The 26,691-nt window shown below is 31.2% G+C and overlaps 1 protein-coding gene across 1 annotated transcript in view; it reads right to left on the bottom strand.

Annotated features, from left to right (window-relative positions):
* LOC145239994 (IgGFc-binding protein-like) overlaps positions 1–26,691 on the bottom strand; it is a 266,786-nt gene that overhangs the window by 177,019 nt on the left and 63,076 nt on the right. Inside the window, exons 14-22 of the mRNA XM_080103577.1 lie at positions 18,720–18,749; positions 17,219–17,463; positions 16,084–16,391; positions 14,138–14,406; positions 12,914–13,104; positions 11,934–12,117; positions 10,818–10,841; positions 5,835–5,956; positions 2,031–2,154 (exon numbers count right to left, since the gene is read on the bottom strand). Coding sequence (XP_079959703.1) covers positions 2,031–2,154; positions 5,835–5,956; positions 10,818–10,841; positions 11,934–12,117; positions 12,914–13,104; positions 14,138–14,406; positions 16,084–16,391; positions 17,219–17,463; positions 18,720–18,749 — 1,497 coding nt within the window. The remainder of the gene's footprint in view (positions 1–2,030; positions 2,155–5,834; positions 5,957–10,817; positions 10,842–11,933; positions 12,118–12,913; positions 13,105–14,137; positions 14,407–16,083; positions 16,392–17,218; positions 17,464–18,719; positions 18,750–26,691) is intronic.

Raw genomic sequence — 26,691 nt, 5'->3', positions numbered from 1 at the left:
CGTTATAAAATATTAAAATTCTAATATTAAAAATTATTTATATTAATTCTATTCAAACTAATATCAAATATGGTATGGCCATGTCCGAGACCAGAATGGTCCAGATGCCGAATCTTTTAAAGAAACTTTTACACAAATGATTTTAAGAACGAACTATATATTTTCGACGGGTAATACATTGTAGGATAAAATCTTAAAACACCTTATAAAAGAGCGCGCCATATTCATAACGTTTGTAAGAAATTCCGAACGTGTTGGCAACCTTTTAAACAATTCTTTTGTATCAATATCGTTAATAGATTTAAAATGAAAATACGATCTTTTATTATATAGCACTAGTGGGGAGGGGACGCCCGGCTTTGCCCGGTCGTAAAATACGCTTAAATATGATATTTTAATTTGTCCAGATTTCGTATATATTATAACAGAGTCGGGATTTCAACATTAAAAAACAGTAGTTGGGTTCCATTAGCTAGAATCGAAACCGGGAGCAAAACTGTAGCATTCAAAGCTGGTGACGTTATCATTGTACGAAGGTGACCCGCATATTAACTGATTAAAAATAAACTAAGATAAATAGACAAAATGTATAACGATTTTTTTTTAATTTTGAACCTTTTTTTGACCCCTTAAAAACTATTTTAACCGGCTAGCGACCTATAAAAAAACGGTCCGTAAAAATCTAATCATTTGATGCTCTTAGCACCGCTCTACGGCTTTCAGCTTCGGAGGAGATGCGGTTTGAAAATATGGAAACAGGCAGATAGACATACAGACAGGCCTACAGACAGACTGACAGACTGACAGGCACAGTGCTTTTTCCAAATTAGATTTTGCTTGTGTTTTAATGATTAGCATGGGTGGTCGGCGTTGCCCGTATATTTGGAGGTGTGTATTAAGCAAAAAAAGAAAAACAAAAAAACAAAACAAAAGATGTAGTAGTCAGGCAGGCTCGAACCCGTAACGCAAAGGAGGAAAATAACTTAAAAAAATGTGACGTTTTTGCTGTTGCGTCCATCGCCAAACCGAAAGTGGCTAAGGTTTTAATTAAGGCTAGTCAATCGAAAAGAGGGGAAGAATTTCGAAAATATCAGTGTATGTATGTATGTATGTATGTATGTATGTATGTATATTGGTAGGTAGGTATGTCTGACTAAAAATTTTGACAGAGGAGACGAATTTTAACGTGATTGATATCGTTTTAAAGCTCAACTCTTCAGACGACAAATATAAAAAAATTGGCTTAAAACATTAATTTCTTCAACCTCAACTGGACACTTTTCTACAGAGAGGTGTCTCTTTTTTCGCCGATATTTTCGAAAGTCATCCCCTCTTTTCGATTGACTAGCCTTAATTTAAACCTTCGCCACTTGCGGTTTGGTGATGGACGCAACGGCAAAAACGCCACTTATTTTTTTCACGTTCTTCTCCTTCGCGGTACGGGTTCAATCTTGCCTGCCTATTACCACTTTTTTTTCTTTTGCTCAACACACACCTCCAAATGACCGAGCATCGCCGGGCCCCCATGCTAGTTTACAATATGCCAGAAAGTATAATTAACTATCAACTTTCTTGAATATACGATTTTGTAATGTTTTCTAATATTTACTAGTTCTGTACTGCGAAGTTTCTATTTTCGGGAAAATAAGCATTTTAATTATTAAAATAGTTTTTTCCTGAATTATGAATTATTTAAATATATAAAGATTTTTTTTCATAACTTAAATATCCTGTAATAATTTTTTTTCATAACTTAAATATCCTGTAATAATTTTTTTTCATAACTTAAATATCCTGTAATAATTTTTTTTCATAACTTAAATATCCTGTAATAATTTTTTTCATAACTTAAATATCCTGTAATAATTTTTTTTCATAACTTAAATATCCTGTAATAATAAGCATATTTGTTTTTTTTTGTTTGTTTTTATGAAATGAAATCGAGCGATTTGAGTTTCCATAGATGAATTGGTTACATACCTAAATACACGTTAACATTTATCTGGGAAAATAAAAGGAAAACCACTCACCAACTTCGTAAACAGATAAAGCGAAGAATCCACCGCAAATCTCACCAGACTTGCATTTCATGTTACAGTTTTTAGCCGGGCCATATTTCTTATAATTTCCTCCGCAAAAACATTGTTTTCCATACTGAATATAAAATGAAATCAGAAATAGAAATAATCATTTCAATAAAAATATGAGTCTAAGAACATGCCTTTAATTTGGTTAGTTATTGTTAAATATTTACTTATATAGAAGCATACGTGGACTTTTAGCATTATATATATATATATATATATATATATATGCTAGCAAAAGTACCCGTCATTGACTGGGTTCAAAAACAGCCTACAGAAAATGGATGAAAGTATGATAGGTTATGAAAAGGAAGGGTTGTAGAGAGATAGCTTCGAATTTGGGGGTATCAACACCAAAGCAAAATATCCTGAAAGTAAAAATAAATAATCATTTCAATAAAAATATGAGTCTAAGAACATTTCTGAAAGACAACATGCCTTTAATTTGGTTAGTTATTGTTAAATATTTACTTATATATATATATATATATATATATATATATATATATATATATATATAGTGATTAAAAGGTTATGGGGTTTTTTTTTGAAGCATGAAAAACGATGTTACTTTTTGTATTTAATATTTTTATTGTTATTTTTTTTTTATTTCAAGCGGACCTCCGCTCTCGGTCACAAAAAAAGTATCGAAAGCAAAAAAATACTTTTTGTGACTAAGAGCGGAGGTCCGCTTGAAATATAAAAAATAACAATAAAAATATTAAATACAAAAAGTAACATCGTTTTTCATGCTTCAAAAACCCCTCATAACCTTTAAATCACTATCCTAGAAGCATACGTGGACTTTTAACATTATATATATATATATATATATATATATATATATATATATATATATATATATATATATACTAGCAAAAGTACCCGTCGTTGACTGGGTTCAAAAACAGCCTACAGAAAATGGATGAAAGTATGATAGGTTATGAAAAGGAAGGGTTGTAAAGAGATAGCTTCGAATTTGGGGGTATCAACACCAAAGCAAAATATCCTGAAAGTAAAAATAAAATAGATAAACCCCATAATTTATTATACCATACCTGTCACACTGAAACACTTATCACAATATTTTGTGGATCTATATTAAAAAACCTTGTTAAACTTTGTGACATATTTCCATTCTATGGAGGTCAGGCGCGAACGAACACCCCATAATTTTATTATAACATATTTCTTCAAACTGAAACATAATTATCAAAGTATACTTACGCAGATAGATATTAAAAGTCTTTATTAAAGTTTGTGCCTATTTCCATTGTATGGAGGCCTGGCGCGAACGCAGACTCCACAATTTTATTATACCAGATCAAACATACCCATTCCTGTGTACTGATACATCTTCTATCATTGTATGTAATCAGTTCTTTAAAATAGTCAATCATATAGGAGCCTATTCGTGACCAGACACACACACATTCAGCTTATATATATATATATATATATATATATATATATAAAATGAAAATTACAATTGAATTTACCAAAATGATCTAAGTAAATTATAAATATTAAAGAATTAATATTTATAAAATTATCTCAGCTAGATATAAAAGCTGGATAATACCAAATAGGAAATAGAGCTTATAATATGAGCAAACAGTTAATGAAATATGTTAAAATATCCATTTATCTAGTGTTTCCTTTTCAGATTAAATATGTTTTTAACTCATTTCAAAGTGTTTTTACCATATTTCATTAACTGTTTGCTCATATATATATATATATATATATATATATATATATATATATATATATATATATATATATATGATATGATATTTAAGCAGAATTCTTTCCTTGGTGCATGCTTCATTAAATAATATATACAATTTCTATGTACATATTTGGATTTTAATCCTTGCTATTGTTATCATTAATTTTCTTGCTTTAGGCAAGAACTAGCTGATGGAGCTGCCATAGTATCTTTAGGCGTATGTGACAGCTACATCAGCCAGTTCTTATCAGAAACCAGAAAACTAATAAGTAAATTATAAAAGAACCCAATAAAAAATATGTAGACATGACCTGCCTATATTATTTCATGAAACATGTCTAAAGGAACGAATACTGCTTAAATATAAATTTTAAATCCGTCGATTTAATCCTCATTTAGATTAATAGATTTTTGCAAAATAATATCAGTAAAAGAAAAGAAAATATAATAAAACGCAGCAAATACCAGTGAATTATTAAATGTGATTTTGTTCCCAACGAATAATCAAGTATCAAGAAGGTTTATTGAACTTGTTGGCTCGGCAAACCAAGAGCAGGCTCAAGGCGCTTCCACGATGATGTAGACGAAGATTAGCTCGTAAATCCAATTCAATTCACGATAATGATTAACAGTTGCAGGTTGTTCAAAAACTTACACTTAGTGAGGGGTCTCGTTCCACTCGCGTCCACCACTTTTGAATGCAAAGAAAGAAATGCAAGGAAACCGACATATTCTCTGCTGACGCTGTTGTTTATCTAGGCTTTGTTGCCGGTTCTGTCACTGACGAGTGACTAATATCGACATAAGTCAGAAACTAGATGTTATTTGTGGGTTTTACAGGGGAAACACCGCCAGGCCGTCACGTCATTTGCCGCCACCTCTGTCGAAGCTAACTTGTTCGAGGATCGACGGAAAAACTTCAATTAATACGTTTTATTTGTGTGAAAGAAAATTGTTAACTACGATTAAATTATATTGTTACTAATTTATTAGTGAGTTACCTGCCATTTACGTAATTTTCTGTTTACAAAAAAGCACAGCGTCAGTTTAGCGGACAGTTTGGCATTCTTTCTGCCGAGATCAATCATTCAAGGATCGACGGAATAGGTTTAATTAGTATGTTTTATTTGTACGAAAGATCATTGACAAAAAATTAAATAAGTGTAAATTAATTTATTGCTTGTATATTAGTAAAAGAAAATAGTTGTTTATTAATTTCAAATATTGAAATACTAGCATTTAAGCCCAGCGTTGCCCAGGTGTTTGGAGATGTATGTTGAGCAAAAACAAAAAAAAGCGGTCAATTTTTTTAACTTTGACCCCTATTATGGCCCCTTAACATTTATTGTTTTGGGCTCAAATTAAGTTATTAAGTTAGATCCATGTCCAAGGAACCTATATCTAAAATTTCAAGTGTTTAGACCCAAAATTGTCGGAGGGGTTAGGTAGAATTCTCAAAGGACAAATCGTTTAACTTTGACCCCTTAACAGCGAAATTTCTGGCCGAAAACCGATCACAAAGATTTTCCCAAATCTCAGTACCCTGTATATCAAAGTTTGAGTCTGTAGCCATAAAATTGACAGAGTTATTGCGTAGGGAAATGTACACACACAGACACGTTTACTTTTATAGATGGATTGATATATTTTAACATGGACAGAACTTCAATGATTTAAATATAATTCTTACTGTTAGAAGATCGCTTTCCTTGCAAATCTTAATACATTCTTCTATTACTTACGGGATATAAATGATTTACAATCGAAAACGGTGTCAGACCGGCAGTCGGTTTGCAAGGTCTTTTCGTAGATGCCAATCAGTCAAGGACCGACGGGAAAACGGTAATTTGTTTTTGCAAAAAAAGAACATGATTAAACAAATAAAATTCTTAAATAAGCACAATATGTTTTGTTACCTATTTATTAGTAAAAAAAGTGTTGTTTGTTAATTTTTAATATCGTAATATATGCTAGTATACCACTTCAGTTTATGAAATGTACTTCTTACTATGACGTACCTGTACACCGGCTGTTGAAAGTCCACCTTTCTTGCAAATCTTAATACATTCTCCGGTGGATGCCACATTTTGTTTAAAAGTCATTGCACGCCGAATTTTATCTTTGTAACATCCAATTAAACCTGAAAAACAGATTTAGTATTTGATAGAAAAAAATATAAAAAAATTTCCATGAAAAGTTTAAAATTAATTATCGCATCATAGAAATATACGCTACAAATTGTCCTGTATATGTATATATATATATATATATATATATATATATATATATATAAACGAGCTTTTACACAGGTCATCAAAGATCTTTCCTTGAAAACAGCCTGTGGTGTTCCTGGAAGCTGAGTGACAAGCCCCCCTCCCCCCGATTTCCAGTGCACTCTTTCGATAACATTTGCAAATGAATTTGCATTAACGCAACAACCGCTTACCATTGATTTATAGCTAGAAGCGGCCATTATTATTATTATTATCAGTAGTAGTAGCAGTAGCAGCATCAGTAGTAGTAGTAGTAGTAGTAGTACAATTTTTCTACAAAAAAAACTTGTGAAATAGTCTCATTATTTTATATGTATAGAGTGGTTAATTTCTCTCAAAAGTACGTCCTTAATTAAACAAAATAAAATACAAAAATGCTGAGTATGATCGTCTTTATTCTTCTTCTTCTTCTTCTTCTTCTTCTTCTTCTTCTTATTATTATTATTATTATTATTATTGGGACCTGTGGAAATTCTCCAACGGTATCTTTCATAAGTTATTTATTGCTGCTTGGCATTCTGTGAATGTTCGGCGTGAAATTGTGGCGCAAGGGTTGCGCAGTTCCAACCATATCTCTCCTAAAACGGCATTGTTTGAGTCCAGTGACAAAGAGAAGTCCTGGACGACTGGAAACAATGCCGAGATAAGCGGAGAGCACATAGAGCACATGAAAGTCCCAAATGGTCACCCATTTAGTACTGACCAGGTTCAACGTTGCTTAACTTCAGTAATCCAACAGGAGATATATCACTGGTGTGGTATTAGTTGATAAGGTAAATAGTAATTAAATTTCTACCTACAAGATTGAATGATAAATTTGTCGCCCTAGACAAGACGACATGATTCCATTTCTGTTGGATGAAAACCGTTTTTTTTTTTTGTTGCAGACCATCTACTAGTAAGCCAGTTGTGTACAAATCCCAAGAGCGATACGAGCCTTCTACCATTTCTGAAAGTGACACTGTGTTCAATGAGCGAGATCGGAGATGTTCAGCTGTACAACTTAGGCTCTCGACCGACTCAAGTTATGTAAACATGACCATTACTAGCACCCTCAAAATGTAAATTGGGACTGTTTAACGCTTAAGGGCACAGCTCAACGAAGTTTTCGGCCACGCTTAAGGTCTTTGGTATGGGCTCAAGTAAAGGCCACATCCTGTCACCTCACATCGTCGAAGTCGGCTGGAAAGTCAACATTAAAGTGTACCTTGATGTGCTGAAGTGTATGGTGATCCCGTGGTAGACCCTGAATGTGGCAAAATGACTCGGTGCCGGCCCACAATCCAAAGAGACTCACGCTTGTTTTCAGAAGGAGTGCTACGAGATTTTACGAGGAGTGCTACGAGATTTTACGAGGAGTGCTACGAGATTTTACCCTTCTCTCACTGGCTCCTCTTCTCTCCGGTCTGAACCAGCTGGACTGCTTCGTTTGGTCAAACGTCGAGAACATCACCAACATGATCTCCCACAACACTAAAGCCAGGCTAGTCGCCGCCATCTGCCGAGTATTCGCCGAGCTCCCCTAGGCGCTTGAGGAATAAGCATGCTTCCATTTCCAAACCTATATCGAGGAAGTGATTAAAGCTGAAGGCGACTGCATTCAACATATGTTAGCTCTTCTACATAATTAAGTAACTTGAATTGATGTTTTCGATAAAAGTTTTAAAATAAATCTGTAATGTTACTTTATTTAGGACGACACTTTTTTTCATTGCTGTTTGTGTATATAGGGTGTCCCAATAAAATGTATACACTCTTTAAATTATCTCAACTTGCTACATGAATGCGCTATGCCACGTGACCAAGAGATACTTAGGAATAAGGAATGTCACTGCAAGTAGGATGACGTAAGAGCATATCTTGATTGTCACCTGCGAAACACATAGGTAGGACGAAGAGAATTATCGAGTGCTATCCACGCTCACTGAATTTGACGCCCTCCTCTTTTTTGTGGAGGGGGAAGGGGTATGTAAAACACAGGGTTCACAAAACGAGCTACAATGAATGAGTTGAAAGCAACCATTGAAAGAAGATGTGTCAACATACTAATTGAACTGATTAGGAACGTTTTCGATTCAATCAGTGAACGTTTTTAGCTGTTCATGGACCACAATGGCCAATAATTTAAACACTTTCGATAATTAGCTGATTTCTATATTTGTTCACATTATTTTGATGCATGAAACTTTTCTTACTTATAGTAAATGTGTGTTTTATCGTCATTTAAAGAGTGTATACATTTTATTGGGACACTCTGCATATATATATACATATACATATATATATATACATATATATATGTATATATATATGTATATATATATTGTACCCCATCGACGTAAATACCCAGACAAACCGAACAAGCAGCTAAATCCCACCCCTTCACAGTAGAGATCCCTAAATGTAAGAGAGCTTTCTACTCCAGTAGTTTCTCCCCCAGGACAGCTAGACTTTAGAATTCCCTTCCGGCCCCTGCTCCCCCAACTGTACTGACATGCAGAATTTCAAGTGCAACGTGAACCGACATCTTGCTGCTAAACTCCCTACACAGTAACCCTGATGCCTATGTCCCTGATAGTAGTCCCCTACAACAAAGTGGCAATGTGCTTTGTTTGGGGTGAAAATGTAATATATATATAAATATATATATATATATATATATATATATATATATATATATATATATATATATGTATGACTGCTTCATTTAATCACATGAATTAATATACAAAAGTATAGATTTATGCGTAAACTTTAAGTATTTACTTCAACAGTGTTCAATGATGCACAAGCCTGATGAATCATAGCGTGGATGAAACGCGGAATATTCTGTGTAGCTTAATCGTCATACATATTTTATAACTTACTATATATATATATATATATATATATATATATAAGAAACAGATAGGAATATTCTAAATAAATTTAATATTGACACGTGCATTTGTAAGTGTTTCTTTTCTTACCAAATTTACTGTGGCACTATGAGAGGTATTACTGGTGAAATATTGGTGGATAGATAAATAGTAATTTAATTACTAACTACACATGAAAGATTGATCATGAAACTTTTTTTTTCATCATATTAATCAATATCAAAATTATAATTTCAGTAAATCACTGAATGAAATCGTATTATGTCAGGAGTTATTGTAAACTTATAAATATACTGTAATAGGATTAAATGGTCAGGTGAACTTGTGGATATGCTGGCGGTGAATGGGTTGCACACACGCAAATTAATTCCATTTGAGGAATGCGAGGCCTCTTCTATTGTCTGTTGAAATGCATAATTGGACCAGAAATATGTGAGAGATTATCGGTCAAAGATTTAGAACAATGGCTAATGCGAAATATTAAACATTCTCAAATGAAATAATGTTTATATAAATCGACACAAGAAAAAGCGAACAGACTCAGAGTTTGGTCACAGACGGAGGATAATCTGGTAAAACCACCCCCACCTCCATCACGCGCCTTCACTGATGTCACACCATGCCCTATTAAAATCGGAAAGACTGTTATTGGAAATAAATAAAAAATGTATAACCCAGCTGTGCGTGTTTTATTTAGCTACCAAGTGTATATATCGAGACAGTTACAAATATTGATTTTAGAAATTATATATTTTATTAAATTATATATTATATATTATATATTATATATATTGGAAGACCGGCCATGGCGGATATATAACAAACTGATGTTAAGCCATATCCTTTATAACATGATATTAATGCAGGTGTGCCTAAGAGCTCAATACTGTAGCATATAAGACGTTTCTGAAATTTTGAGATGAGGATTGGTTATATGTATTATTATTCAACGGACTACTGTTCTCATCTTGAGTGTGATTTTTACAATGTTTCGGTCGATATAACCTCCGACCTTCTTCAGGTGTATCTTGTCGAACTCGGGAATGTTTCTGTAAAACTCGGGAATTTGGACGGAATTTCGAGCGGAACCTTTTATTTACTTCACGGTGGTAGCATGCTCTTGTTCTGTCAGCCATGACTGGACAGAGGTCCTATGTAATTCGCAGATGTATATTTCGGTCGCCCACGCTGAGGAATGAATCTTCAACCTTCAGGAGAATATCACTTTTACGATTAATTTTTCCCACTGCGACACGGGTCCTTGCGTCAAGCACGAAAACCATTAGAGCAGATTGTCAGGATCTTTACGAAGTGTTTTTCAAACTTCGTGAAACAGCTGACATACAAATAAAAAACCGATCATCTCCAAGTATCAGTTTTTTAAATTTTGACTTCTTATCAGTCACTTTTCTCCGGAGGAAAATCGATTAAAACGTTTTGCACATGTCTGACTATCCTATATACATAATTTACAGTCTATAGATAAACAATTCGTGGAGTATATAGGTTGAGAATTGTCCTCACGCACGCATTCTCACTTTTATAGAGATATAGATATTTAAAATGGCCTTTACTGCTTAAATGTACGCGATTGTCTTGATTTTTAGTTGAATAATACTTGTAGATTGGATAATACTTGTAGAAGTGTGACACGATAACGTATTTTGCTAGTGCAGTATGAGTTGATTAATTAAGATAAGAAAAGTGCGTCAAATATCTTGTAGTAATAGAAAACAATTTACTTTATATTGTATTTTGAATGCATTAAAATATAACATGGGTTAATATTTAAAATAAGATTAGATTTTATTTCTGCGGAATAAGTTGAATGAAAGAAGGCGCTGTTTACCTGGCACTTTTATTTGCTGGATATCTAAAAAAAAAAAAAAAAGAAAAAAAAGAATGAATTAAATTGAAATCATCGGTACTGGTGCAGTGCATGAACTGGGTGTTTATTTTACATATTAGAAACGAGATTTTTCATAAGTGTCCGGTATGGCTAAACCAACAATGACATATACTGTTACCGCGTTGAAATAACGTTATTTATAAACCCTTTCTAACCATGGAGAAAAGAGGGTGCTTCGCAACTAATCTGTACTTTCGTCTAACCATTTAATAAAACAAAAATATTGTAACAATTGAATTTAATTTAACAAAAACAATAATAATTTGAACGTGTGTCCCAGTGTTTTAAACAGTGCCGCATTTTCAGATGCTGCTCGAGCGCGAGCAGACATTTACGAGAATTCTGGTTCGTAATATGCATAATTACTGATTTCCGGTTAGTAAAATGCACAATTACTAACTTCCGGTTCGTACGATGCCCTAGTGTCGGAATTAGCATACCGACGAGTAGGGGGGGGGGGAAGAAAAGACGGTTTAAGTCTTGCAACGAAATGTCGACGTTACTTACAAGCAGTCTTTCCTTGTAAAAGTAACAAATGGGTAACGATGGTCGAAGTGCAACTTGTCTAAAAGACTACAACAACTACTACCACAACAGTAGAGCGGCCACCCCTTTTATATACTCCAACTCTCAGTCAACGAGATTCACGCGTGACTGGAATGTCTATTTAACTTGTAAGGAATAGGCACTCAGGTTATTTGATTAACGGACCACCGGCCGTGTTAGTCACAGCTACCAGCACTCCTTTCTTCCCCACCGACCTACCCTCGGCAAGTCAACCAATTCAAAATTCTCTCACTAGCACTCAATAATGTTTTCTCTATTTTCAGTTTATTATTAATTGTTTTGCTATATTATCGATGTCTATATCTGTGTAAATGAAGCGTTGTTTTATAACGTAACATTCCTATAGCATTTATTTGCCTAAAACCATACATATGTAAAATTTTACAAAGTTTAAATACAGAATGTGTCTTAGATTATGTTTACGAAATCACATAATTAAAACAACAGGAAGCAGAAGGAAAATAAAAATAATAAATAAAAACAGATTACCGTTTGAAACACACTTCTCGCCATGGCGACGAAATCCCCGTTTACATTGACAACCAGAAACTCCATCGAGAAGACCGCATTCACTATTGGCTCCACATGGTTTCATCTTTTCCGCCTTCACTTTACCGTTGAGTTGGCAAGTTATTTTCGATTGACATTTTGAATCAGTAAAAACTTCGTTAAGCTGTCATGAAAGAAATCGAAGAGGAAAACTTTAAAAGATTAATCATAAATTCAAAGAAATATTTCTAAACAACGTGATAATAACGTGAATATATATATATATATATATATATATATATATATATATATATATATATATATATATATATAACTATCTTAGCAGTAACTATCTTAGTTGTATAGGACGCGTTGCTTATAACATCATAGAATGTAGAACTGGATAAAATATAAGAATTTAAATCGAGGCATAGCAAATCGATTGCGCCGTGGCCCATATGGTTAGGTTGTCAGTATTGCACACTTCATGCGTGCGACGACCTGGGTTCGCGCCTATGTCGGAGCACGTCACTGATGAGATGCAGTACATCGAAACCCACTTTGGGTCTGGTGTTGTCGATGTAATTGCCGATTTTCTATCTAATTCTGGGTTCTAGCTTTATCGTGAACGGGTATATATATATATATATATATATATATATATATATATATATGAAAGAAAATTAAAACTGTGAATTCAATTACAATTGTTTAATAACGTGATACGGATGACGCATATTTACAATAATCATAATCCTATCAAACTCATATCCAATCGCATTTCTCAAACAAACATTAAAGAATTATAAAATATCTGTGTTCACAAATCGATGATCGTTACAATTAAAATCATTTAAACTTGTTTGTATTCATGCAATTTAAGATGAAATCAATCACTTACATGCAAGTGTATTATCCCGAATATAACAAATAATGCTCATTTGGACTTATATATTTTTAATCTGCAAGAAATTACTTACGCGCAAGTAGTTTCCTTTATGTTGACAACCACATTTTGAAACGTGAACACATTCATCACCGCTAAGAATGAATCCTTTCTTACAAACACATCCTTCTCCACGAGCTGCACATTTTGGCTTCCGGTTGGAGCAACTAGGTTGGCATTCAAATGCGTTGAATTGATAAACTTTATTCGATTCACATTTCAAAGCTGAAAATATAAGTAAAAAATGTGAAAATATGCAGTTTGTTTTAATGAGTTATAATTTTATTATTAGATTTATAAATCATCCGATCGTTGTTATGCATTTTTACATTTTATTTCTGTTGATGAAATTAATCGATATAAAACACTCAATATGCACACACACACACACACACACACATACACACACACACACACACACACCTTTTTTTAAGAACTGTATTTTTGGTTGAAAAAACATGTAGGTTATCCCGTCAATAAAAACTTTACTTTATTCGAAATATATTCATCTAAAAATAATTCTTATCACAAGAAAAATGGCAATATTTATTTTTATAAAAAAATTAAATTACTATAATTTAAATGATTAAATAGAGGAAATATATTAGTTTTATTTATTTCCAGAATATTGCACTGACAATTAAAATCTATCTCGAAAAGACATTGAAATTTTTACTAGGATTAAGTATTAAATTATGTGAATTACATTTTTTCCGTTAATTAAAACTAAAACAAAAAATACATAATCATTGAATAGCATATAATATTCATTATAAACGCCTTCTTATGTTTTATGGAAAAGATTTAATTATATCAATTGAAATTTTCCCAATATATATAAAAAACAATTGTCTTTTTCCCAAACAAGTTTTATAACAAGAATATAACACTTAGTAAAACAAATATATCACATTTCTAAAACGTTTTGTATTAAAAACATTAATGATTAGTTAAAATAAAAACACTACATTTCGAAAAAAAGTTTTGTATTAATGATTAGTAAAAAAAATACCACATTTATAAAAAGTTTTGTACTAAAAGCATTAATAATTATTAAAAAAAAGCACATACCGCATTTATAAAAAGTTTTATATTAAAAACATTAATAATCAGTTTACAAAAAACACATACCACATTTCGAGACAAGTTTTAAATTAAAAAGATTAATAAATAGCTAAAAAACAAAAAAACACATACCACATTTCGAAAAAGTATTTATATTAAAAAGAATAATAATTATTTACAAAAAAACACATACCACATTTCGAAACTCTTCTCCAATTAACAGCAACTCCTAATTCCTCACATTCGCGCACAAATCCTTCAATTGATTCGCAAAAAACGTTGTTGATATTTTCTTTGTTTCCTTGATACATACACGTGTCAATTTTGCAAGATTCAATGTACTCTTTCACACGGATCGGACCGAGCTTTCTCCTGCATGCAGTGAAAGTAGCATGCATGATGACGTCACATCTTTTTGTTTGTGATGCCGGGCATTTCATGTTGACGTCGCTTACGTCACATCTGAATAAAACAAAAATATATACAAGTTATTACCATAAAGAGAAACGATTGCATATTATAAATTACCATATCATTTTATTTTTTTTTACATAGGCATAACCACTTATCAAAGTCCAGAGACCACTCGGGGATAAGGGTTAAAAGTGTACAGTAGTCAGTTGGACAATAAAATACTCGTTACTAATGGAAATACGGTAAATTTTTTAACAAGTGGAATGGTTCATCAATAACTTATTTACGTTAGACTTGAAGATAGCCATATTGTAGTCAGCCGGAAAGCAGGAAAACGGAAGACAATTCCACAGGCGTGCAGTTCTAAGAAAGAAGCTGTGTTCATGGAATCTACATTTAGGTTTAGGCACAGATAAAGAGTGGGGGGAATTATTGATAGCGTTTTCAGCTAGGCGAGTGTTTCTTGTGAAAGTTTGGCGAGGGGGGGCATAAATTGAAGCTCAATCGAACACTTTCCATGAAAATAACGATAAAGCAGAGACAAACTCGCAACATCTCTTCTGTGAGATAGAGGTTGCAGCGAAGAGAAAAGAACATCTCCTACGAGGCCACGAAGTCTATTTTGTACTCTGTCAAGGCAGGACAAGTCCTTTCTAGCAGCTCCTGCCCAGATGTGGCAACAGTATTCCATCCTTGGACGTACCTGGCTCTTATATAGATAGAGAATTGCATCAGCAGTGTCTGACGATTCTTTTCTCGCTATTCTCAAAATCAACACAGAGACGAATTTCAAAGTATAAGTTTATTTACAATTAAGCTTTCTGTTCATTGATAAAGAGAGAGGGACTTTAGTTTTAAAGGATGTCCATCGGCCAAATTGTATAAATTAAATATGTTAACTTTAATATTTAAACAAAATGACAAATGTGAATAAAAACGAAAAACAAACTATTTGACTATTGTTATACTTATGTTACCGAATTGGTTTTGCGTCTTTCTTATTTATTTATTTACTTCTAGTATAAAACGTTCCTGTTGCCATTCTCTTTTACGTTTTCTTGTTACTATCCTTTTTACGATTGCTTTATCTTTTAAGGGTACTTTTAAAGTGTCTGTGTTCTTATCAACGTTCTTACTTATGTGGGTGTGTGTATGCTCTTAGTTCTTGCCTTGAAAGGTCTCGACGTGTACGTACAAATACATAATTGTACATACCTGCTTGCCTTGTCCAGCGGATATCTTCTTGGACGCTGGCCTGCCATCTCGTGGGGAGTGGTCACTGCAGCAGACAGACGCATTGATAACACAAGATGGATTTGAAGCTTCAATTATTTTATTATTTCCCGTCTACATTCTCTGCTGCCCAAGACCAACTTTCAGTCCACGTGGTCCCAACCGGAAACATACAACCACAATTCACCCCTAACTTTCGGTGCACGTCACCCCTAATTTCCGGTGCATTCTATCTAGGTTGACAAAAGGTGACTTGAGTTTGACGCCTATCAACCCCAGCCTTTTGTGACCCCCCTAAACTCGCTTATTGGAATCGACAATATACTTACATAAGTTACTATTTCTAGAAACTACCTATATAGCATTTAAGCTGGGATTCCCAATACTACACTCATACATTTCGTTGCTTAGGTTATATGTAAAATTGTTTTGATTGTATGAATCAAATATGATAACTTAAAAAGGAAACGAAAAACAAACGATTTGACTTACTTTGTTTGTGGTTTGTCGCTGTCGTCTTTCACCTTAAAACTGTTTCCAATTAACGAAAATCTGTTGCGATTTTTCGACACGTCTTCCCCTTCTTTCGTTCGGTAGTCGTCTTTCTTCCTGTTGCAATTTCCACAGATTCCGGTCAACTTGTTAGAAAACGTACCAGGAACTTTCACTGAGACTCGATGTTTCCCGTCAAACTGAACACGGAGACCCCATTCTGTTGAAACTGTAACCCAACCACGAGAATATGTGATGGCATATCCCAAATCGCTGTTGATGGGTAATGACCTTTGCATACCATTCACCTACAACGATAAGTAAAATATATCGATTATGTATTGTACAACATTGGCCAGTTACATATTTTTATTTCCATTTGCTAAATATATAGAAAACTATTTTATATAGATTATATTAAATATGTGATAAAATTTATTATATTAAACATAATTTTCATACAGTCTTATCCATCAACATTTTCTATTTACACCAATCCAATCTTGTTATTCTTTTATAAAGTATTGAATTTAAACTAAAGGAAGATACACCATTTAAACTCGACGCAAATCATTTCTTCATTTGCATATTTGAAAGCTAAATATTAATCAGAAGTGGCATTTCCAGGGCATTCATCGTCAAGCCCAAATATCAGCTGACGTTATATTGTAAAAAAACACAGACGGAATTTGACGAACGACATTATCATTATTATTTTTAAATTTTATTTTGCAAATTAGTTTACCGGGCAAATTATTTCTCGTAATATATAATAATCAATAGAGAATTAATTCTATAATAATACATATGCAATCTGGATAAGTTAAAATTTCATATTTAAGCGTATTGTACGTCCAGGCAAAGCCGGGCTGCCAGCTAGTATATATTTATATTCCAACGCATTCTATTTGCCCTAATCCATATTGTGATTCTTTTATAAACCATTGATTAAATATTTATTACTTACGAGTACTTTATTTCGTGGCAAAAGTCTAATTGTCTCAGTCATGAAAGATTTCTCCTCCAGTAATCGAGTACATAAAGATGAACTACATCAAAAGAGATACTACACTGTGATCCTGGCCCGAAGATTGTTATTCTTTTATAAACCATTGAATAAATAGTTACTACTTACGAGTACTTTATTTCGTGGTAAAAGTCTAATTGTAACACCATTCAGTTTGACATCGACCATTCGGGTATAAGATACGCGCGTGTTTCCACGATGTTCATTCTTAACTTCAACAGCAAAGAAATGGGGTGCTCCCGTTGTGTTTGTAGCCAATGTATATTTGCAAATTCCCATGAAATGGATCATCTGTCCATCAAATGTACGATAATGAGGATCACCGGATGCTGAGCAGGAACAATCTGGTTTTACTATAAAACAAAACAAATATTTTGATATTCTGATGACAATTTGATCCACGTGGGCGAACCTGAAAAGACATTACGTTGTTAAAACTGTCGTATATGTTATTATGACATAGAAAAGCTACTGAATTTTTTAATATTATGTAATGAAATATTACTTTACGATATTATTAGTTATTATTGACATAATCTATATTCCTATAAATTTGTTTGTTTTTTGTGTATTGATATTCATATTAAAATCCTTTTTTTTTATTAAAAAGAAAATACAACTTTGTTATATATGAGTCGTGAAATTGCATTCATCTGCAAAATATCTAGCTAATTTGCATATTCATTTAAACATTTATTTTAATTAATTCCTGATATTAAAATAAATATAACAACTCTCTGGTCCCCCATCGCCAATCTTTCACGAAAAACACTCGTCTAGCTGAAACCACTGTCAAAAATTTTCCCCACTCTTTATCTGTGCCAAAATCCAAACGTAGGTTCCATGAACAAAGCTTCTTTCTTAGAAGTGCACGCCTGTGGAACTCTGTTCCGGTTGCCTGTTTCCCACCTGACTACAATCTGGATGTCTTCAAGTCCAATCTAAACAAATTCTTGATGAACCGCCCCCTTAAGTAAGACACTTTGTCAAATCTCCAATGCTAACGTACTGAACACGTAATGACCCTTATCGCCGAGTGGCTTCCGGGACTTGATAAGTGGTGACTACCTTGTAAAAAAAGAACTGATGACGGGAACTTTTTAACAAGATGTATGACTCATTTATCCTCCGAATTTTTACAAAATTATCAAACGATCATTTACTGTGTAAAAAATTACAGCTATATCAGCTGGTTATAACTACTGATTAAAAAAAAACATAATTGACCTCGAACGGAAGAGTCGGAATGTAACTATATTATCGCTGGCTTTGAAAATACTTGTCATGCGGCTTGGTGTGGACACGACTGGTAATAAATGCCTTTCCTTTTAACTGAAAATAAAAACCCGTGTCAATTTTTTTTTACCACGTTACCTGAAGATCGGTGTCTAATAATCCGGATAATTTTCTCAGTAATAAATGGAACTTGAATAAGTAAAGTTTATATTATTATACGAATCAATTTAAACCAAGAAAATTTTATACAGTTTGTACATTTTACAGTTTGTAAATTTTACAGTTGAATATTCAAGTAAATTGGTAATTCTTCCTCAAAATAATTAAACGCAATTTGTAAAGAATAGTTTAAATAAAATTAAAATATATTTACCGAGAGGGAGCGGAAGAGGCAATGCTTCACCTGACAAAATAACGAAAGAATATTTTAGTTGAATGATGCCAATATATTTAAGCGCGACGGTTAAATAATTATTTCAGTTGTAAATGTCACCGAATATATTGCGTTCACATCACGAAAATGGCTAATAACTGTTGGCAATACAATTGAAACTTAATAAAGCAATAGAAAAGCTGACAATTGAAATGTGGAACATGTGGAAATTCGTTATCAGCAGTAAATTTTTTACAAGATGGAACGATAAAATTGTCGCCATGGAAAAGACCACATGATTCCATTTCCGTTTGATGAAAACCGTTTTTTTTTAGCTGACCATCTACTATTTGGCCAGTTTTGTACAAATCCCAACAGAGATAGGAGCCTTCTATCATGCTTGAAAGTGACACAATGTTCACAGTTATGACAACAGGACCATTGCCAGCATCCTCAAAATGCAAATCTGGACGATTCAATGCTTGATAGCACAGCTCAACGGAGTTTCTGGTCACGCTTATAGTCTTTAGTATGATTTCAAGTGAGGGCCACACCATGCTATCTCACATCTTCGAAGTCGGCTTGAAAGTCAACAAAGTGTACCTGCATGTGCTGAAGAGTGTTATTATTCCCTGGTGTAATCAGCTGGCCGTTGGCAAACCCCGGGTGAGGCAGCAGGACTCGGCGCCGACCCACAATCCAAAAAGAACCAGGCTTGACTTCAGAAGGAGTACTACGATTTGTACCTTTCTCTCACTACCCCCTCCTTTTCCGACCTTAACCCACTGAACTATTTCCTTTGGTCATATGTCCAGAACATCACCAGCATGATCTCCCACAACACCAACGCCAGCTTGATCGCCGCCATCCGCCGAATATTCAACGAGCTCCGCCGACGATTGTGGAAAAGCATACTCCCAGTTACGGACCTGTATCGAGGCTGAGATAGAGGCTGAAGGCAGATACATTGTTGTGTTTTTTTCTTTCAAATTTGTCGTTCAGCCCACTTGTACTTAACGAGAAAATAAGTACAATAGAGCCCCGCGATACGGTGGCCCGAGATACGTTTTTTAAGGTTTCGATTTAGAATACGATGTTCTTCACGACAATGGTTACGGCAGTTATCCCACCTTACGATTTTATTTAGAATGTTATCTAATTATATACATGTGTATTATATACTGCACTGTACTTGTTACTTATTTTTAATATATACTGTATAAAAGTATGAGTTCAGATATGGTTTTAAATATAAGTATAATGTTATAAATATAAGTATAACGTTTTTAATATCAGTATAATGTTTTTAATATCAGTATAACATTTTTAATATCAGTATAGCTTATATAATATAAGCACAACGTTTTTAACATAGTATAACATTTTTAATATTAGTATAAAATTTCAAATATCAGTACACCGTTTTTAATATCAGTATAACGTTTTTAATATCGGTATAATGTTTTTAATATAAATATAATGATTTTAATATATGTATAACGTTTTCATTATCAATATAACGTTTTTAATATAAGTATAACGTTTTTAATATAAGTATAACGTTTTTAATATAAGTATAACGTTTTTAATATAAGTATAAGTTATTTTTTGACTATAATGTTATTAATTTCAGTATATTGTTTTTAATATAAGTATAACGTTTTAAATATTAGTATAACGTTTTTAATATCGCTTATAAGTTTTTAAAATCCGTATAACGTTTTTAATATACGTATAACGTTTTTAATATCAGTATAACGTTTTTAATATATGTATAACGTATTTAATATACATATAACGTTTTTAATATAAGTATAACTTTTTAAATATAAGTATAGCGTGTTTAATATAAGTAATAAAGTTTAAATATTAGCATAACGTTTTTAATAAGTATAATTTTTTAAATATAACTATGATGTTTTTAATATAAGTATAACGTTTTTATATTAGTATAACTCTTTTAATATAAGTATAACATATTTAATCTAAGTATTACGTTTATGATATTAGTATAACGTTTTTAATATAAGTATAATAATTTTAATATAAGTATTTTGTTTTTAATAATAGTATAGCGTTTTTAATATCAGTATAACGTTTTCAATATCAGCATGACTTATTTAATATAAGAATAACGTTTTAATATCAGTATAAGTTTTTAATATCAGTATAACGTTTTTAATATGAGTATAATGTTTTTAATGAGTACAACATTTTTTCTATCAATTTTTATATCAATAATAAAATTATAACATTTTTAATATAAGTATACACATTGTAATATATGTATTACGTTTTTAATATCAGTATAACGTTTTTTAATATCAGTATAACTTATTTAATATACGTATAACGTTTTTTAACATAAGTATAACGTTTTTAATATAAGTATAACATTTTTAATACAAGTAAAACGTTTTTAATATAAGTATAACGTTTTTAATATAAGTATAACTTTGAAATAAGTATAACGTTTTTAATATCAGTATAACGTTTTTAATCAGTAACGTTTTTAATCAGTAACGTTTTTAATCAGTATAACATTTTTGATATAATTGTTACGCTATTACTATCAGTATAACGTTATAATATCAGTATCATTTTTTTTAATATGAGTATTATTATGTTAATATATGTATGAAGTTTTATATATAAGTATAACGTTTTGAATATTAGTATAACGTTTTTAATATAAGAATTTTTTTTTAATATAAATATAACGTTTTTAATATCAGTATAAAATTTTTAATATAAGTATAACATATTTAGTATAAGTACAACGTTTTGATATCAGTATGAATAAGTATAATATATAATGTTTTTAATTCAATTATAACGTTTTAAATGTAAGTATAACGTTTTTAATATCACTATAACGTTTTTAATAACGTTAATTCATATATAACGTATAACGTTTTTATTATCAGTATAACGTATTTAATATCAGTATAACATTTTTAATATCAGTATAATGTTATTAGAGTAAAAAGTTATAAAGTAAAAAGTTTATAAGTATAAAATTATACTGATATTTAAAAAGTTATAAAGTTATAATGATATTTAAAAAAGTTATACTTATATTAAAAACGTTTTAATGATATTAATCAGTGTATTGTTTTTAATACAAGTATAACGTAATGTTTTTAATATCAGTAAGTTTTGAATATCAGTATAACGTTTTTAATATATTTATAACGTTTTGAATAGAAGTATAACGTTTTTAATACCAGTATCACGTTTTTAATATCAGTATAACGTTATTTATATCAGTATAACTTTTGTGATATAAGTATAACATTTTTAACGTTTTTTAATATCAGTATAACGTGTTTAATATTAGTATAATGATTTTAATGTATGTATAACGTTTTTATATCAGTATAACATTTTAATATATGTATAATGTTTTTAATATAAATATTTGATATCAGTATAACGTTTTTAATATAAGTATAACTTATTTAATATAAGTACAACGTTTTAAATATCATTATGAATAAGTATAACGTTTTTAATATCAGTAATTAGTATAACGTTATTAATATCAGTATAACGTTTTAATAATATAACTGTTTTAACAACGTTATACTTATATTAAAAACGTTATAATGATAATGTTTTTGATATAAAACGTTATACTGATGATGTTTTAATATCATATGTTATACTGATAAAGTTTTTAATATCATTTAATGTTTTTAATATAAAACGTTATCCTGAGTATGATTTTTCATATAAGTATAACGTTTTTAATATCAGTATAACGTTTTTAATATAAGTATAAATTATTTTACATAAGTACAACGTTTTAATATCAGCATGAATAAGTATCACGTTTCTAATATCAGTATAACGTTATTAATTTCAGTATAACGTTCATAATAAATTAAATATCAGTATAACGTTCATAATAATTAAATTATAAAGTTTATAATATTAGTATAACGTTTTTCATATCAGTATCACTTATATAACGTAAGTATAACGTTTTTAATATAAGTATAACGTTTTTATTAAATATATTAAAAGTATAACTTATTTTATATACCTTATTTTTATAACTTATTTTATATAACTTATTTTATGTAACTTATGTTTGTATAACTTATTTTGTATAACTTATTAAAGTATAACTTATTTTATTAGATTATTAAATAAGTTATACAAAAATATATAAAGTATAACTTTATATATTTAAATATAAATATATATTTATAAATATTAAATATATAAAGTATAAAGTATTAAATATATAAAGTATTAATTATTATTAAATATATAATGTATAAATTATTATTGAATATATAAAGTATAAATTATTATTAAATATATAAAGTATGTATTATTATTAAATATATAAAATATGTATTAAATATATAAAGTTTAAATTATTATTAAATATATAAAGTATAAATTATTAAATATATAAAGTATAAATTATTTTTAAATATATAAAGTATGCATTATTATTAAATATATAAAGTATAAATTATTAAATAAGTTATACAAAAATATATAAAGTAAACCTTATTTTATTTAAAATATTAAATAAGTTATAAAAAATATATAAAATATTAAAAAGTATTATTTCTATTTCCGTTTCTAATATAAGTATAACGATTCTAATATAAGTGTAACGTTTCTAATATAAGTATTACGTTTTTAATATCAGTATAAAATTGTTTTTATATCAGTATAATGTTTTTAATATCAGTATAACGATTTTAATATCAGTATAACGTTTTTAATATGAGATAGCGTTTTTAATATACATCAGCATCACTTATTTTTTAAAAATATATATCAGCATCACTTATTTAATATAAAGAACGTTTTTAATATCAGTATACCGTTTCTAATATAAGTATAACTAGTTTCTTATCATAGCAAGCGGTTGGCCGTCAATGTAGATAGTTCATTTTTTTACCAAAAAATGGTATGTGGCGTATGGGTTGTTTGAAGCGTCAAATGCCTATCATGCAAATAACGATAATCTTTGGCAAATAACAAATAAGATCATGAACAGAAGTGTACGTTCTATCCCAACCATTATCAATGGACGAGAGGTCATCTCGTCAGCATCAGACAAGGCCAAACTATTTGCAAAGAACTTTGCAGCTAATTCTACCCTATGCGACGAAGGCCATCAACTCCCCATATTTCCTCCTATAACACAGAACACGCTAGGTAACATACAAATATCCGTGCATGAGGTCGCCAAGCTAATCAAGAACCTTGATTCCAGTAAAGCAACTGGCCCTGACGGCATCCCAATTATAGTGTTAAAAAAAGCTTCAACCAGAACTTGCTCCCATACTTACGAAACTATTTAAGCGCTGCCTTAAGGAGAAGTGCTTTCCGACTCCCTGGAAAACCTCACCAGTTTGTCCTGTATTTAAGAATTCAGGTGATAAGTCATGTCCCTTTCAGTACAGACCAATAAGTCTCCTGTGTGTTATGAGTAAGTTTCTGGAATCCATATTAAATAGAGAAATAGTCAATCACCTCAGCAGAAACAACCTTCTTAGTGACACACGATATGGCTTCCGTTCTGCAAGATCTACCGCAGATGTGCTAATGGTTACATCTCACAGGATTAGTGAATCTCTTGACAAAGGCTTCCTTTCTAGGGCAATTGCTCTTGACATATCAAAGGCCTTCGACAAGGTATGGCATAAGGGTCTACTTCACAAGATTTCCAGCTACGGTATAACTGGAAATGTTTTCTCAGTCATTAAATCATTTCTCTCCGATAGGCTCATAAGAGTAGTGGTCGATGGACAAAAATCAGGGGCCTGCAGTATTAATGCTGGAGTCCCTCAAGGGTCAATCCTGGGCCCAACTCTCTTCCTGATCTACATCAATAACCTCCCTAAACACATACTTAAATCATTCGTTGACATATATGCTGATGACACGGCCATCTATGGCAACACATCAAAGGCTGTAAATGACAAAGTTCTCTCTGATTCTCTCTCCTCTGATCTCGAGCGCGTGGTTCAGTGGGGGAAGACGTGGCTGGTTACCTTTAATGCATCTAAAACCAAACTCCTATCCTTACATCATCAACGCTCTGATCCCCATCTGGCATCAACTGGGATGGATGGCTCTTGTCTAGGAGAGGCCCCGTGTTTTGAAAAGCTTCTGGGTTTGACCTTTACTCCTGATCTGAAATGGAACACGTACATCAAGTCTGTTGTCAAGGTCGCTGGAAAGATGGTGGGATCTTTCTCCCGCTCCAGAAGATATCTCACTACTGATGCAATTCTCTATCTATATAAAAGCCAAGTACGTCCAAGGATGGAATACTGCTGCCATATCTGGGCAGGAGCTGCTAAAAACAGCCTATCCTGCCTTGACACAGTACAAAATAGACTTCGTGGCTTAGTGGGAGATGACCTTTTCTCTATCCTGCAACCTCTCTCCCACAGAAGAGACGTTGCGAGCCTATCCTTGTTTTATCGTTATTTCCATGGCAGGTGCTCGTCTGAACTCCAATCTCCGCCCCCTCGCCAATCTTTCACGAAAAACACCCGTCTAGCTGAATCCACTGTGAAAAATTTCCCCTGTGGAACTCTGTTCCGTCTGCCTGCTTCCCACCTTACTACAACTTGGATGTCTTCAAGTCCAACGTTAACAAATTCCTAATGAACCGCACCCTTAAGTAAACACTTCATCAAATCTCCACACTAACGTAATGTACTTGCAATAACCCTTATCCCTGAGCGGTTTACGCACCTTGATAAGTAGTGACCACCGTGTAAAAAAAAAACGTTTTTAATATTCATATAACGTTTTTAATATCAGTCTAACGTTTTTTAATATAAGTATAACTTTTTTAATATCAGTATAACTTTTTAATATCAGTATAACGTTATTAATATCAGTATAACGTTTTTAATATAAGTATAATTCCTATTTCCTTTTCTAATATAAGTATAACGTTTCTAATATAAGTATAACGTTTCTAATATAAGTATAAAGTTTCTAATATAAGTATTACGTTTCTAATATAAATATTACGTTTTGAATATCAGTATAACGTTTCTAATATAAGTATAAAGTTTCTAATATAAGTATTACGTTTCTAATATAAATATTACGTCTTGAATATCAGTATAACGTTTCTAATATAAGTATAAAGTTTCTAATATAAGTATTACGTTTCTAATATAAATAATACGTTTTGTAATATCATTATAACGTTTTTAATATAAGTATAACGTTTTTAACAGAACATTATTTAATAATAATTTTTTTAATATCAGTATAACGTTTATTATCAGCATCGCGTTTAATTATCAGTAAAACGTTCTTAATATCAGTATAACGTGTTTAACAGAATATAAGGTTTTTAATATAAGTACACCGTTTTCAATATCAGTATAACGTTTTTAATACGCGTATAACGTTTTTAATATAACTATAGGGTTTTAATGTCAGTATAATGTTTTATTATAAATATAACGTTTTTAATATCAGTATAAATAACATTTAATATATATATATATATATATATATATATAACGTTTTGTATCAATATAACGTTTTTAATATAAGCATAACTTTTTTAATATCAGTATAACGTTTTTCATATCAGTATTATGTTTTTAATATAAGTATAACATTTTTAATATCAGTGTAATATTTTATATCAGTATAAAGTTTTTAATATACGTAGAACGTTTTTAATACCAGTATTATGTTTTTAATATAAGTATAAAGTTTTTAATATCAGTATAACGTTTTAATATCAGTAAAACGTTTTTAATAAAATTATTACTTTTTTAATGTCGGTATAATGTTTTTACTATAAGTATAAGGTTTTAATATCAGTATAACGTTTTTAATATCAATATAACGTTTCTAATAAAGGTATAACTTTTAATATCAGTATAACTTTGTAATATAAGTATAACATTTTTAATATAGCTATAAGGTTATATAATATCAGTATAACGTTTTTAATATC

This window comes from Euprymna scolopes, chromosome 19, assembly GCF_053919585.1.
Source record: "Euprymna scolopes isolate OS-2025 chromosome 19, ASM5391958v1, whole genome shotgun sequence".
NCBI lineage: Eukaryota > Metazoa > Mollusca > Cephalopoda > Sepiida > Sepiolidae > Euprymna > Euprymna scolopes.
Note: the sequence above shows the minus strand (reverse complement) of the source record. Positions and strands in the feature narration are given on the sequence as shown.